The sequence below is a fragment of the Botryllus schlosseri genome, chromosome 8 (genome assembly GCF_051294905.1).
Source record: "Botryllus schlosseri isolate E-star chromosome 8, Bs_hap1, whole genome shotgun sequence".
Taxonomy (NCBI): Eukaryota; Metazoa; Chordata; class Ascidiacea; order Stolidobranchia; family Styelidae; genus Botryllus; species Botryllus schlosseri.
Window position 1 is genome coordinate 17,236,872 of NC_137243.1, and position 13,167 is coordinate 17,250,038.

At 40.7% G+C, this 13,167-nt stretch overlaps 1 protein-coding gene and 1 long non-coding RNA gene across 4 annotated transcripts in view; one reads left to right on the forward strand and one right to left on the reverse strand.

Annotated features, from left to right (window-relative positions):
• The window catches only part of LOC145445087 (P-selectin-like), a 62,678-nt gene extending 52,297 nt beyond the window's left edge, over positions 1-10,381 (forward strand). For 2 of the 3 annotated variants that reach the window (XM_080323209.1, XM_080323210.1), the window contains 3 exons: positions 2,879-3,027; positions 4,541-4,710; positions 10,089-10,381. In XM_080323209.1, the coding sequence (XP_080179335.1) occupies positions 2,879-3,027; positions 4,541-4,710; positions 10,089-10,292 (523 nt within the window). In that variant the 3' untranslated portion in view covers positions 10,293-10,381. Of the gene's footprint in view, positions 1-2,756; positions 2,809-2,878; positions 3,028-4,540; positions 4,711-10,088 lie in introns of those variants that run through there. The other variant, XR_013916883.1, reaches the window with a different exon arrangement.
• LOC145445121 (uncharacterized) lies at positions 6,814-9,560 on the reverse strand. The gene is made up of 2 exons (XR_013916890.1): positions 8,327-9,560; positions 6,814-7,977 (listed from the first exon to the last, which is right to left on the reverse strand). It is a non-coding gene; the product is annotated as an uncharacterized LOC145445121 (long non-coding RNA).
• Positions 10,382-13,167: the final 2,786 nt, after the last annotated feature.

The following is a 13,167-nucleotide window of genomic DNA, read 5'->3' on the forward strand; positions in this document are numbered from 1 at the left end:
ACTTGAGCGAGTCGCGCGTCCGAGTCGGAGTCGCAAATTGGAATGTTACGGCAGTCGGAAATCGAGTCGCACAGAAATTTGCAAGACTCTCAAGCAGGGCTTTGGAGCCGGAGCCCGGAGCCGGAGCCCCGGAGCCGTGCATTTTTACCGGAGCAGGAGCCGGAGCCGGAGCTCTACATAAAATTCAGCCGGAGCCGGAGCTGGAGCCAGTTATTTGAGGGGTAGCTCCGGCTCCGATGTATTTCATAAGATGCTATTATATATGCAACAACCATATCTGCTGAGTTCACATAATTCAACAGCAGGCCTTCGCAAAATTAGGAATCTTTTCCTCTTCAAAAGCAGAGCAGTCATATGTTCAATGTTCAATTTTCATACATGAGTCCCGAACCTCGGTATGCGAAATATGCCTGTGAATATTGTGGTAATTCGGCATACCCGCAATTTCATCATCAGCACTACCTTGTTGGTCAATTGTACGGTGCGAAAAGAATGATCACTATGTATTACGCGGAATGGGATAGAGGATAAAAACGGGATTTCGTTGCACATGTTGATATGACGAGCACGAGCCGAGAAATTCAATCTCATCGTTGCTATGAATCGGATGAGCAAATACTCATTCTTTCGTGATAGTTCTTTAATCGGGCCGCGAAATTGGTCAGTGTTACTGAGTATGCATTATTCATAAGAATTGGAATTCATTACTGCGCATGATCGTCATTCACTCCAGTAAGGATTTTCGAGCATAAATAGGAGATGGCAGAAGAGTCGCCCAAAACGCCGTTACACTCAGCAAACAAATGTCGTGGTGCCAGCTACTCTATGTGATGTCAGGACCGCATGATATTTTATGTTGGAGACAAATTACTGATTTGATACGCGATCTCCAATTTGTAATCATCTGTTTCGTAAATTCATTCTTGATGTCTGCTTGATACTCTAGTATTCCCGGATTATCGCGTACTGTGACTTGTCAATGTGCAATGTGCATACTGCATAGTTTGATACGTTATGGACATGGCACAATGTGCGTGGCACGGTGTTTAATTCGATTATTCGATTTCTTTCAACGAGAAAATATTATATTCCGATAAATTTGATCGACACCGGATTAACTGGTAACGAGAGCACCAATATCGAACGTCCAACCATTGGCCATTTGGTACAAATCGAATTTCTATTGATCAGGTCGTGATATCCGCCCATATTGCTCTTACTACAGTTACAGTTGAATAATAATCGCACATTTAAAGATTGAATTGAGCGGAGCTGTATGGCCTAATGTTAACAAGTACAGTGCAAGTGTTAAAACGCCGCATCATAATTTTAATGCTGTACACATGCAGAAATGGCATGGAAAAAAGTGCGTTCTAGTGCAACTATGTAGTTATCGACAATTGACAAGTATTTATTATGACGTCACAAGACGGCACGGCGGCAGCTATGTCTTCGTTGCTGCATCCGATGTTACTGACGGCTGACAGAATCTAGATTACTATAGACACCTAACCTACGGGTAAATAAATAATCTATATAGACCAGAGGTGGCCAACTTTTTCGGCTAAAGGGTCAAATGAAATTGACGAACGAGTGCGCTGCCAACTAGCCGCGCCAGGCGCGTAAAATTTTCAAAATTAATATTATTATTACTTGGGTATATTGCGGGTTGACTGTATACCGTCCGCTGGGCTCAGTTTGCAAGGACTGGACTATTCGGCATTTGCAAATATCGATATCGAAGATTTCCGCTAATATACAATCATTTTGTGCCTACATTTCATCGTCGACGATCTTTCTGCAAGCGTCAACGCGAAAAGACTTTCTCTTGGGATTGCGAATATAGTTAGACTCAATCAGCTAAATCAGGCGTTTTTTTCATTTTCAGGTGGGGGTAGTCTACAAAGCAAGAAATCGCGTGACAATTAAACACGCGAGGCGTGAAGAAAAATTTTACTACTTTTTTAGTTTATTTTAATGTACGACGATTTACTAAAAATGTGACTGGACTCTGGATCTGCCAATGCGTCGGAACTGATATTTTAGTCATCAACATTCCAAGTGTCGCGGCCAGACTAATCATATTTTTGGTTGGCCTTGCAAGTTGACAATCTGAGCAATTCAATTTCGATAATATAACAGGATTTCGATAATATAATGGGAAATTAGCTCGCGGGCTAGTCAAAACCTTCTCCCGGGCCACATATGACCTTCAGGCCGCGGGTTGCCCACCTCTGATATAGACAGACACCTTCGATAGTTTTCAGTGCCGGAGCCGGAGCTGGAGCCGGAGCAGTGGTAATAATGCGGCTCCGGAGCTGGATCCGGAGCTAATGTATGATAGAACAAAGCTCCGGAGCCGGAGCTGGAGCAATGCAAATTTACGGCTGCTCCAAAGCCCTGCTCTCAAGACCTAGCCATGAGTGGCAGCTTCATGACGTTTTGGTGATTTGCATCGCAATCACAAAATATTGTTCCGAAAGAAATTGCCATTACAGCACTCAGTTTTCTTGCTATTGTTGCGGACTGCTGTATAAAATTTTGGCATGCGGCACATACGCTTTCTTTATAGTAGGCCTACTATGAAAATGTCTTCTCTTACCGTCTTTAAGTCGAGGAAAGTTTGGTGCAGTACAGCGACAAGCCTAGCTTCTACTTCTACAAGAGCTGCTTCGGTAACTTTCTATTCAATACACGTTGATAATTGAAAATCAAAGTCGCGAGACTGACTTATTTTTAAATCCTCATCTCGTCAGGATTGAACCCGAAAATCGAAACCACGAATTCACTCGGTCCCATGTCGAAATCGTAAGTCACGAAGGAAAGTTTTTGAAGTCATCCTTCATTTGCATTTTTCACTGCTCCATGCTATCTCTAGGTTCATGGTGAGCCCGTCACGTGGATACACATTGAGAGTCAAGATCACGCCATTCGGGAGAACCGTTGACAACAACCCAAATGTTCTCACGACAGACTACAACTCTATACTTGACGGACTTGTGGGTGTCACGCGGCGTGCCAGGCAGCGTACGTTCATATTTACCGAATGTCACGTAATTAGAAAAATCATTGTTTATTGGGAACCGAAACTTTGAACGGAACCGGAATAGAACACACCAGAGTTGCAAGCTCGCAACCAAGTCACAGGGGTTCCGACTCCGAGTCACAAGCCAATCTTACTTTTATAGTGTTGACTGGAGTCAAGTCAAGTCAGGCTCGGAGACCGCTACATGATTTGCTGAAGCTGTGCACATGTGTACACTAACTCTATTAGTAATTCCTGATCTACGAGTTGGTCTATTTCAGTAGTGACTAGTGACTATCATCGATTGTGGTTCCGTTTTCATATCATGATCTCGGGCATCGGTGGTCAATTACATCAGGTTAAGGTATTGTTGTTGATGATAAATTTGTTGTTGTTTTTGTTCGTAGTATTCATGTTGTTTTTGGACTACAATTGTCATTTACACCGGTCCATTATAATTTCCATATCTGCCGACTTGCAGCACTGCCCACTCCTAGGCGTGGAGGAGCCCAGAGAAACCGCCAACACTTAAATAGGACTTCTGGAGTCGACCTCCACCGGACTCGAGTCGGCAACCCATTAGTGTTGCAGATGTCTGTTTATAATATGTTTATTCCGACTTATAGCTCGACCATTCGTTACGTTGTTGTTGCTTTAGGTTTTCATATTGTTACGACTGCATTAGTAATATTACAACAGATATATATCTATTATTATGTTTCCTTATCCGGCCCCTTGTAGCACGACCGAGTTTAGACCAATCCACTGACTCTGCCGCAATTATTTACCCAGTTGGCCGAGTTTATAATTACATTTGACAAGCATATAGAGCAATGGTTCTCAACCTTTTTGTCTTTGCATACCCCTTTTGGACTGTCACGGCCCCCGCGGACCCAAAAGTTTTAGTTCCAATTTAACTCTATTATCGTGCAACCGTCATCTGTCCTGTACAAATATCAACTGTAAACTAGTGATAATACAGCAACAAAATGACCATTCTTGCATAACATCATGGAGTCTACTATTTATGTGGAAATTGTGAATTATTGTACTATTTCTAAGCGAATTCCGTAGCTAAATTTCTTGAAATCGGCGGTCGTGTCTGGAAAATATCCGCGCCGTCTATTCGATATGAACGGGTGCCTGTAAAATCTATTTCCACAAAGATAGGCGGTGGCGAATGTAATGATAACGCGTAACGCTTCCGACGACACCTTTGGACATGATCGCAACATATATGACACCAAAATTAGGAAACAGATTTTAATGATCATATAACGTCCAGCATATAGTCATTTCTATCTATATTGAAGTTATTCTGGAATAGCGGTTATGCATATCACAGGAGAAAATGGAATTTTGCAATCAATTATTTTCCAAAACCCCAACGAAACATCTCTTAACAACAAGATGTTTGTATAATATTACAAATATGTATTATAATATGTAAATAATATGTAAATAATAATATTACCTACATATCATTCAATTCGTTTCTAATTCGCGTCAATACAGCGTCAAACTCTGGAGAGACTCTTGAACAAGTGTACAACATCATCAAAGACGCCTACTTTGATTTGACTGAACCAAGTGCGCCATTCGTATTCCTACTCACAACGAAGAATCCAAATGACGAAACAAAGGCTCAATCAGCGATCGACGAACTTGTTAGGCGAAAGATTCCGGTAAGATGCTCGAGCTTTGTCATCGCCATACTAATGTCAAATGTAGACGTACTGATTTACGTAGCCAATTACTTGAAGTGATGCAAACGAACGGGTTGAAAAGTGCACCAAAAGTATGTGTCCTGCCCCCATGGCTTTAATTCAATCTCAAAATTCCAATACATGGCTTTGCGATAACACAGAAAGGGTAATTGTAGGGATGGTGGTAATTTATGAAAGGTTGAGGTTCGTGTGATCGCGTGACCTCATTTTGATAATATATTGATATATTAATGTACAACACGACATCTAGCGACGACTCGGGCCACATCATGCCACAATGCTGAAGTACATACTGACTTTTAAACGTCGCCAAATATATCAATTGGAGCAATCAAAGGATATAATAATCCCATAAAATCAATATCATCGGTCGCTTTCCCAATAATTTCGACGAAGACTTGCAAGGGAATATAAGCTTACGCATTAACGGTCCAGGCCAGACCGGAATATGTATTCGGCGTCTGAGTATGCTACGTTAATATTGAGCAGAGTGTAAAAAGGGTTTCCATACTTGCTACCGGTATTTTCCCATTAACAGGTTATACAGGAGTTGCCAACACCCCAATCACTAGGATTTGTTTTTTATGATGCAATAAACATCAAATCAAGGTGGTTCCCGTACGTCTACTACATTTTTTACATTAGCCACCGATGTAGTCTTTATATGAATTTCATTAATTGATTGAATAAGCATCATTCGGTGACTATATATAGTATACCTACATGTAGCGTAGGCTATTACGCTCATGATATTGTGTAATTGCGGGTCAAGCTCACAGCAGAGAGTCCCTAAATATCTACAAACGGAAAACTGATATTTCGAGCAAATTTTTGTAAGAAAGCAAGTAAAATATTTGAGATTGTCAAGATGCATGCTCGTTCAGGATGGATTGTTTTGATGCTGCCAGCGCCATGCATAGAGTGGCCCGAACTTGAAATGCTATGAATTTGAATCCAAAATGTTACAATCACGTGGAAAATTGTAGTATACGAAAAAGGCTAACTGTGCAGAGCCTACCAAGGTTCGTTTGTTAAGGTGAACCTCCAAATTTATGAGGCTCACACACAGAACGCGACCGTGAACCTCACGTCCACACCATCCCTAGTTACTTGTGCTGTGAATTGACGTAGATGGGAATCCCATCCATCGGCGCCATACTGGTTATAGTCTCTGCTTTCACACGTTCCAATTGTCGGCAGCAAATTTTGGCTCCTCTTCGCACATGCCGCTGTTTATACGATTAATGCGATGAAAACATGTGGATGAAACGACCGCTGGGAACTTTCACGCCAGTGAAAAACATGTCGCAAACAGTTCATATCATAGGACTACACATATTCGTCGATTGAGTGAGAATGTTTGCCGTGCGCAAGCTGATTGATGATACGTACACTATCATAGCAAGCCGTAGCCTAATACTTGTTTCTTTTGGCAGTGTCGGAATCACCAATTATTCAGTTTGTGTAAACAAAAATAGTTTTTATGTAGCTTACAAATTTCCCATAGTTAGCTTTATCGTATTTTGTCCGTCATAAGTCGTCTTCGCAGTTAGCGTTATTATTGTTATCAGTTAGTTAGTTGCCATGTCGTTACAATGCATATTTTAGGGTCTGTAATAAATTCTTGTCAAGTCATACTTTGTAAGATTGTTTTCAGTTTGGAATCTGTTGGAATCATTTAGTGCGGTGATAACTCTTGATCAGAGGTACCTGGAAAGTCTTCGAGTTATAATAAATTAATTTCGCTATGGATGCTGCGATAAAAGATTTCGTTATTTTAGCAGAAAATCCAGGGATATATAGAACTCCGGGATGGCTGACTTCATTTTGGCCGTTACCTAAGTAGGTCCAGAAAGTTACCTGCAATCTGCCTCGAAATATCCACTTTTCTGCAAGCTAGCGATACAGCTGTTTCTAGAATAATGATCCTCACCCTTTTGCAGAATAGTTAGTGAGTAAGCTAGACATTCTTCCCATATCACAACCTTACTGCCGTATAGCCAACCTAGTAAAGTATGACACTGCTGTATAGCCAACCAAGTAAACTATGACAACTCTGAATTTCAGTAAATCATGAATGTGTTTAATTTCTACACATCATATAATCTGCATCAGGCCATGAATAACAGAGTGAATAACGAATAATATCAGCGTCTTCTACCTATTTACAAGCCATTGTCTGAAACCTTGCAGCTGGGAGGGGAGGGGGGGGCGGTAATAGCATTGATTAAATCAACCATTTCAATTAGCGTTAATCGACAATTACCATGAAGTATAGGGTTGCATTTAAAACAAACATGTTTAAAACCAGGCCCTTGTACAAAACATACCTGTTTTAAGCAATGACGTCAAGAATATTCAACAGTGACGTCATATTGGATTGACATTGACAATTGAAAATATAGGGTAAAAATAGCTCCTTTGACGAAATATATGTGCTATTGCTGTTGAACCAACTATTTTGAGGGTTCCAGCCATTCCATATCGATATTAGTCGGCTATATCGGGTGGTAATCGTCCGTAGGCTCATACAACACATGTTTTGGAAAGTATTTACACAATTATGGCATAATTTTACAACTTAAAAAGAATTTTTTTCAAAAGGCCTTTGTTTAAAACACTGTTCAAAGCATTGTGTTTCAAACACAGTTTATTTTAAATGCACCCCCACCATGGAGCATTTACAATAATGAAAAGATAGCACGGCCTGTAAGGACTCGAAATTGTGATAGCAGCATTGTCATCTTCTATGTCACTCAATGAAAGTTGATTAAGAAATCAACACACCATTGATACTTCTCTTCAGGTTCAAATGCAACCTGGGGGGGTAGAAGTTTGGAACATATCATTATCAATTTGAGAAGCATTCGGTAGACCCAGTTGTTGAATTCAGCTGATATTTTGTTCACCGAGCAATGGATTCATGACCGCAGTGAAGAAATTACAACCATGGCTTAACGGTACATCACGAATGGGCGTCCTGAAGCATTTCATGCCATTTATCAGTTAAGAAATATTCAGTATCATTGTCTTGCAGATTTTCCGATAGAGCGATAGATGATTCCATGTCAAAAAAACATCTCGGTGAGGAGGCACGAGATCCAAATATTCAGATTGTGGCCATCTTTGCCAAGATTTCAATGGGATGTGCCCAGTATAATATATCAGGATATCCACTGTTGACGTGATGCAAATGCTGGAACATCGCGTTTGTTTTTCTGGAATCTGCAACAAAAATGAACAAATGATGTATTTAGAGACACAAATTAACCTTAATAATATATATATAGATGTATGCAGAGTTGTTCTATAGTGAAGAACTTCTACTTCATTGTAGTACTCAAGTAGGTGTTGCCTATTTTCAAAGATAAATCTTGTAAATTTGAAGCAGCCATCTCCAAACTCAAGTACCTTGCAGGCATTTCACTTTCTACAGCTACTTGAGGAAGTTTAAATACCAGTACGCCCGGGAATACCACTATTACTTGAGTAGCAACGCAGACTACTTTAACCACATCAGGATTAATGTAAATCGCTCATTTAATAACGTATTACTAGAATCAGCCTAACTTACCTTTGGCCGACCGAGGAGAGCTCCAATGCATTATTGCGACGATTTGACGAAACCTTGCAAATTGAAAGCAATCCTCAGAGTTTTCTCTTCCTTCGTCGTACAGGCCTATAGCCTATAGGCTATATGTGTGTATATGGTAAAGACAGGCCGTATCTCAGGGTCATATCGTGTCCTGACGATTGTGTTTGCTTATCCATTCAAGGGAGTGGGCATCTTCATGGCTTCAGTAAGAGCAAATGGTCAACAAATGTTGTGGCCATATACTGTACTGGAAGTCAGCCATTGGCAATTCACAACAGTGCATTTCTGTTGAAGTATAATTCCAGTACTGTAGCATTAAGGTGCCATTCATTAACAAACATATGCCTGCCTTGTTTTATTAGACATGTAACTGATGAATAGTATCTGTAACAAGAGATTGGATTCAAAAGTTGTTATAGACACTTACAACTGCAACGACTTTGACGTGTTGTGTTTGCATTAGATTCAAATGTTTGGTTATCCTTAATTGAAATGCCTCTTGAATCTTGCACATCGGTAGTGTACTCAGTGGCTCCAATTCTTATGAAGAATAATCAAGCAATGATCTGGAATACCGGTAAGCCTGCAATAGGCTACCAGCCCTACCTGCATATTCACATATTAATCTATAGCACAAGATCTTAACTGACGAAGTCCCTCCTAACGGTCGCCTTCATAGCTCACACGGCACAGTGTAAATGTACACCTGTACTTGTACAATATACAGCCTTGGATGGTATGGTGACATACATTCGCATAACATACCGGTAAATGAAAAACATACCGCAAGGCGTAATCTAAATCATACTGCGGATATCAATGTTAATGTTAATTATTCTACATTTTGTTATTTTCTCACGATTATCAGCGCAGCAAAACATGTTACATAAGATACTAAAGAAGCAGAGATATTCCGAAGCCGAGTAAATGACCTTACCGGCATACCGCTAAATTGCTGCTGAAGGAATAGGGCTAATACCGCAAAAAGTTTCAGACTACCTGAACATCTCATAACCTAGTTAACCTATAGCTTTATATAAGAACATGAACATGAATATTATATGCCCCTACCGCTCTCAAAAACTTGAAATTACACACAGATGAAGCGGCTGACTTGAACGTGCATCAAAACTGAATGCGTGAATCCGGACCTACTTAGGTAATGCCGCGATGACGCAATTGACGCAGTCAGCCATCCCGGAGTTCTATATATCCCTGAGAAAATCGTACTTTGCTTCTAAATCTAAAATGAGACAAAGGTTGGAGTCAGGAAGTGGGTATAGGGCACGACATGCAAAAATATATTACATCAATTGCATAGGACTGCAAATTAAGCCGTTTTGATTGTATTGTTATTTTCCCTTTTGCGGTCTGCGAGACGCTCCTAATAGTCCAATGCGGCCGCTATGCTCTCACCGTTACAACACTGTTCTATGCTAAAATCTCACGGCTGGAATTATGCAATCGAAATTCTAGCTATCGCTGTATCAATCATGGAAGACTAGTCGAGCTCAACGTTCGGAACGATAAAGCGTCTGGATACTATCAATCCTTTGTCTCGATATCTCAATACCAAAATCAACTAATAATAACCGATTGTCCAAAAAAGCCATGCATGTTCGTAACCTCAATACGTGCGAAACTCAACAACCACGCAATTTTGCTTGTCTGGGAAATAATGACAATTATGATCGATCATATGACGAAATATTTGTATACTACTATATCTACCGTTTTCCAGATAAGAATATACCCAGTTACTGGACCTGACACTGCTGAAACGGAAGGTATTTTCTTCAACGATAAAGAAGGCATATTCGTTTTTAATCGAGATGGTCCTGGCGAGCAGGATATGAGTGTGTACGGGGAACAAGATTTAATCGTTGCTACCAAAGAATATTGCAGAAAAGACGCTGACGATGGATGTGTGGGTTTCGTTGGCTAGACAGACACCGTCCTATATATTTCATTGAAATACAGCATCGTGTTGATTTTAACTGATAGAATATTAATAAAATGAACGGAGGAATGAAACCAATCGTAGACATGCAGTTAATACAAGCCGTCAATCGCGCAACACTTCCCCTGGTTCTGCAACGGATTATAAGACAAGGGTATATTGTTAGAGTCGGTTGAGAACGTTTGGATGCTTTAATCAACGACAGTGGTTCTAAAACTTGGGTTGATCACCTATATTCTTGGGATCGCGAAGATGTTGAATGTGTAATCGCTTCCAAAATAGACCGTGAGTAGGCCTATATGTCTGGGTAGCAGAGGTGATGACCTTGTTTTAATAATTAGCTTATCCAATTTTGCGGTGGGCCGCGCAACATCACGGAAGATTTTCATATTGGAAATGGAGTCGTGACTATAAACGGTTGGAAACCACCAGATGTGTAACCTACTGGTGCAGAACGGCATTTTGGCTTATAAATAGGGCTGGGCACAATGATTCTTTCATTGATTCGAGTCGAGTATAGTAAAAGACTTTTTTTTCGAGAACTGAAATTATACGCTCCTCGCAAGTGAAAGTTAATTTACTAACGAGAATGATAGTTTTGATACTATTTTACACTGCTGGTGGATCAGACTAGATGACCTTCACGGTCTTATCGATCATTCCTATCTAATACCGAATTCTGTGCAAGCATATTGTCTGTACCACCATCACTGCCGTGTGTTATATATTTTGGTTGGATGAAAATAAAGACTCTCTCTCTTTCTCTGTGGAAGCCTTGAAACCTCGATTGGCTGTGCCGCAGCGTACGAGATATAGTAAAAGTTACGAACGTATAACCGTAAATAACACATTTGCACAACATTGTCAACAAGTAGCCTACAATGAAATCGGCATGGTCCAACTCCGAAGAAATACCAAAGTATCTTTAACATGATGGATAACAGGCATTATGATCTTCGTCGAATCACTCGGTTACTCGATTTTGCCCAACCCTACTTATAAACGGTCTCATGCGATCCGGCCCACCACAACAGGGGCTAAACCCGCTCAGACGATTTCATCCGGCCCGTGACGAAATCTGTTGTACATTCTAGCAATCCCCAGAGCTCAGATTAAAGATGGCTTTCCATAACCTATGTTATACTCCTCTATATACAGTCGATAGGCAAAGCATTGCTGGTGCGCCGTCATTTTGTCAGACAATGTGCTCATACCTCATTTTAAAATCCGCTAGAAGGCGCTAAAGAATGTCACTTGAGCCACTACAACAGTGGTTCCCAACCTTTTTGTCTTCATTCCCTACTTCAGATTTATTCCGAGCCTTCATTCCCACCAGGACCGTAACAGCTCTTTGTCAGCCCCGCCAAAAATTTTGGTCTTGGCCCCCCTTAACGCCCCCTCCAGCCCCGCTGAGCCTGTACGCTTTTTCCCAGCAACTTATCAGCTACATTGGGTCTTTTGTTTAGTGCGTCACCTGACCTCGACTAAACGCGAGAAGCGCGAAAAATTTATACAATTCGTGTTTGAATCGGTCAATAATATGATCGGGAATTGCATATATTTTGCTATCAATTTTTTATCCTATCTCTGCTTACGTAATCAGATTTACCGGTAGAGCTGAGTGAGGTGTGTTCGAAAAGGTAGGACCCCTAAATAAGAATCAAACTTCTTCGGGTGGACCTGTTTGTATATTGACTTCGTTACATTATTCTATTTCATGACCTCCCATATCTGGTATGTCAAAAGATATGGAAATCGCCAAAAATAAATAAGGCACAGACGATTTCAAATTGGTATTGCTTTACTGGCAACTAATTTTTCCCTGCGGGATGGCATTTGTCCTGTGGGTTCAGATCACTTGGAAAGGAACATTTATAATTTTGCGAATGTGTTATTTCACGTCAAACTAGTCGTGTTGGGTGCGTTTGTGACCAGAGGTGGTCAGTAACGAAGTACTTCTACTTTTTCGAAGTACTCAAGTAGTTTTCCTCTATTTCTGGTACTTACTCAAGTAGATCTGATTTCCGCTACTTCTACTTCTACTTCGTAGTATTTTGTGATCTACTTACTTACTTTTCGCTATTTTCAGTTTGTCAAGTAGAAGTAGTTCAATCTTCCAATCAGGAAGATAGCCTGATGAATTTCGGGGCTGTTTTCACGGAGCATCAACATTTAATTTTCACAAAAGTTGAATAAAGCCCAAAATTTTCGTCGCGCTTCGCGCGCAGTGGATACGGAGTTACCAGTATGGTTTCACGAAAGTATCGATGAGTATAATTTAGGTAGCGGGTTGGCGTGATTCCATTCACACAGGGATATCTAGAACTAGATATCCCTGCGTTCACACCACATTGTCGCGCTCCGCCCATATGAAATAATTCATCACAGTATACATGGCTCATCATATTGTTTGATACTGATGTTTCGCAATCTATTATTTACTAGTCATATCGTAATCTAGCACAGTGGTTCTCAACCTTTTTCACCTCGCGGACCGGTAAAATGTCAAAAGGTATTTGGCGGACCGGTGTACCTTCAAAAATTGAAATCAACCCTAAATACAATGTATGCAGCCGTTTTTCTGCAAGTATGGTACTATAGAGCAGGGGTAGTCAACCTTTTGCTATTTACGGCTGCAATTCGATTACTTATACGGCATACGGTCGCATTCCAGGACATAGTCGCAATGAACTAACTGGACACGAAATATCAATGCTGAACTGGCTATGTCCATTTTTGGTGAGCTCCGGACTAATCTACGTTTTCATATCGTCTTACTATATGCATCAAAATCGCTACATAGTGGTCATGTTATGAATAATGACTGAGACCGGTCATGGTCGCGCGGAGCGCCAAAGTA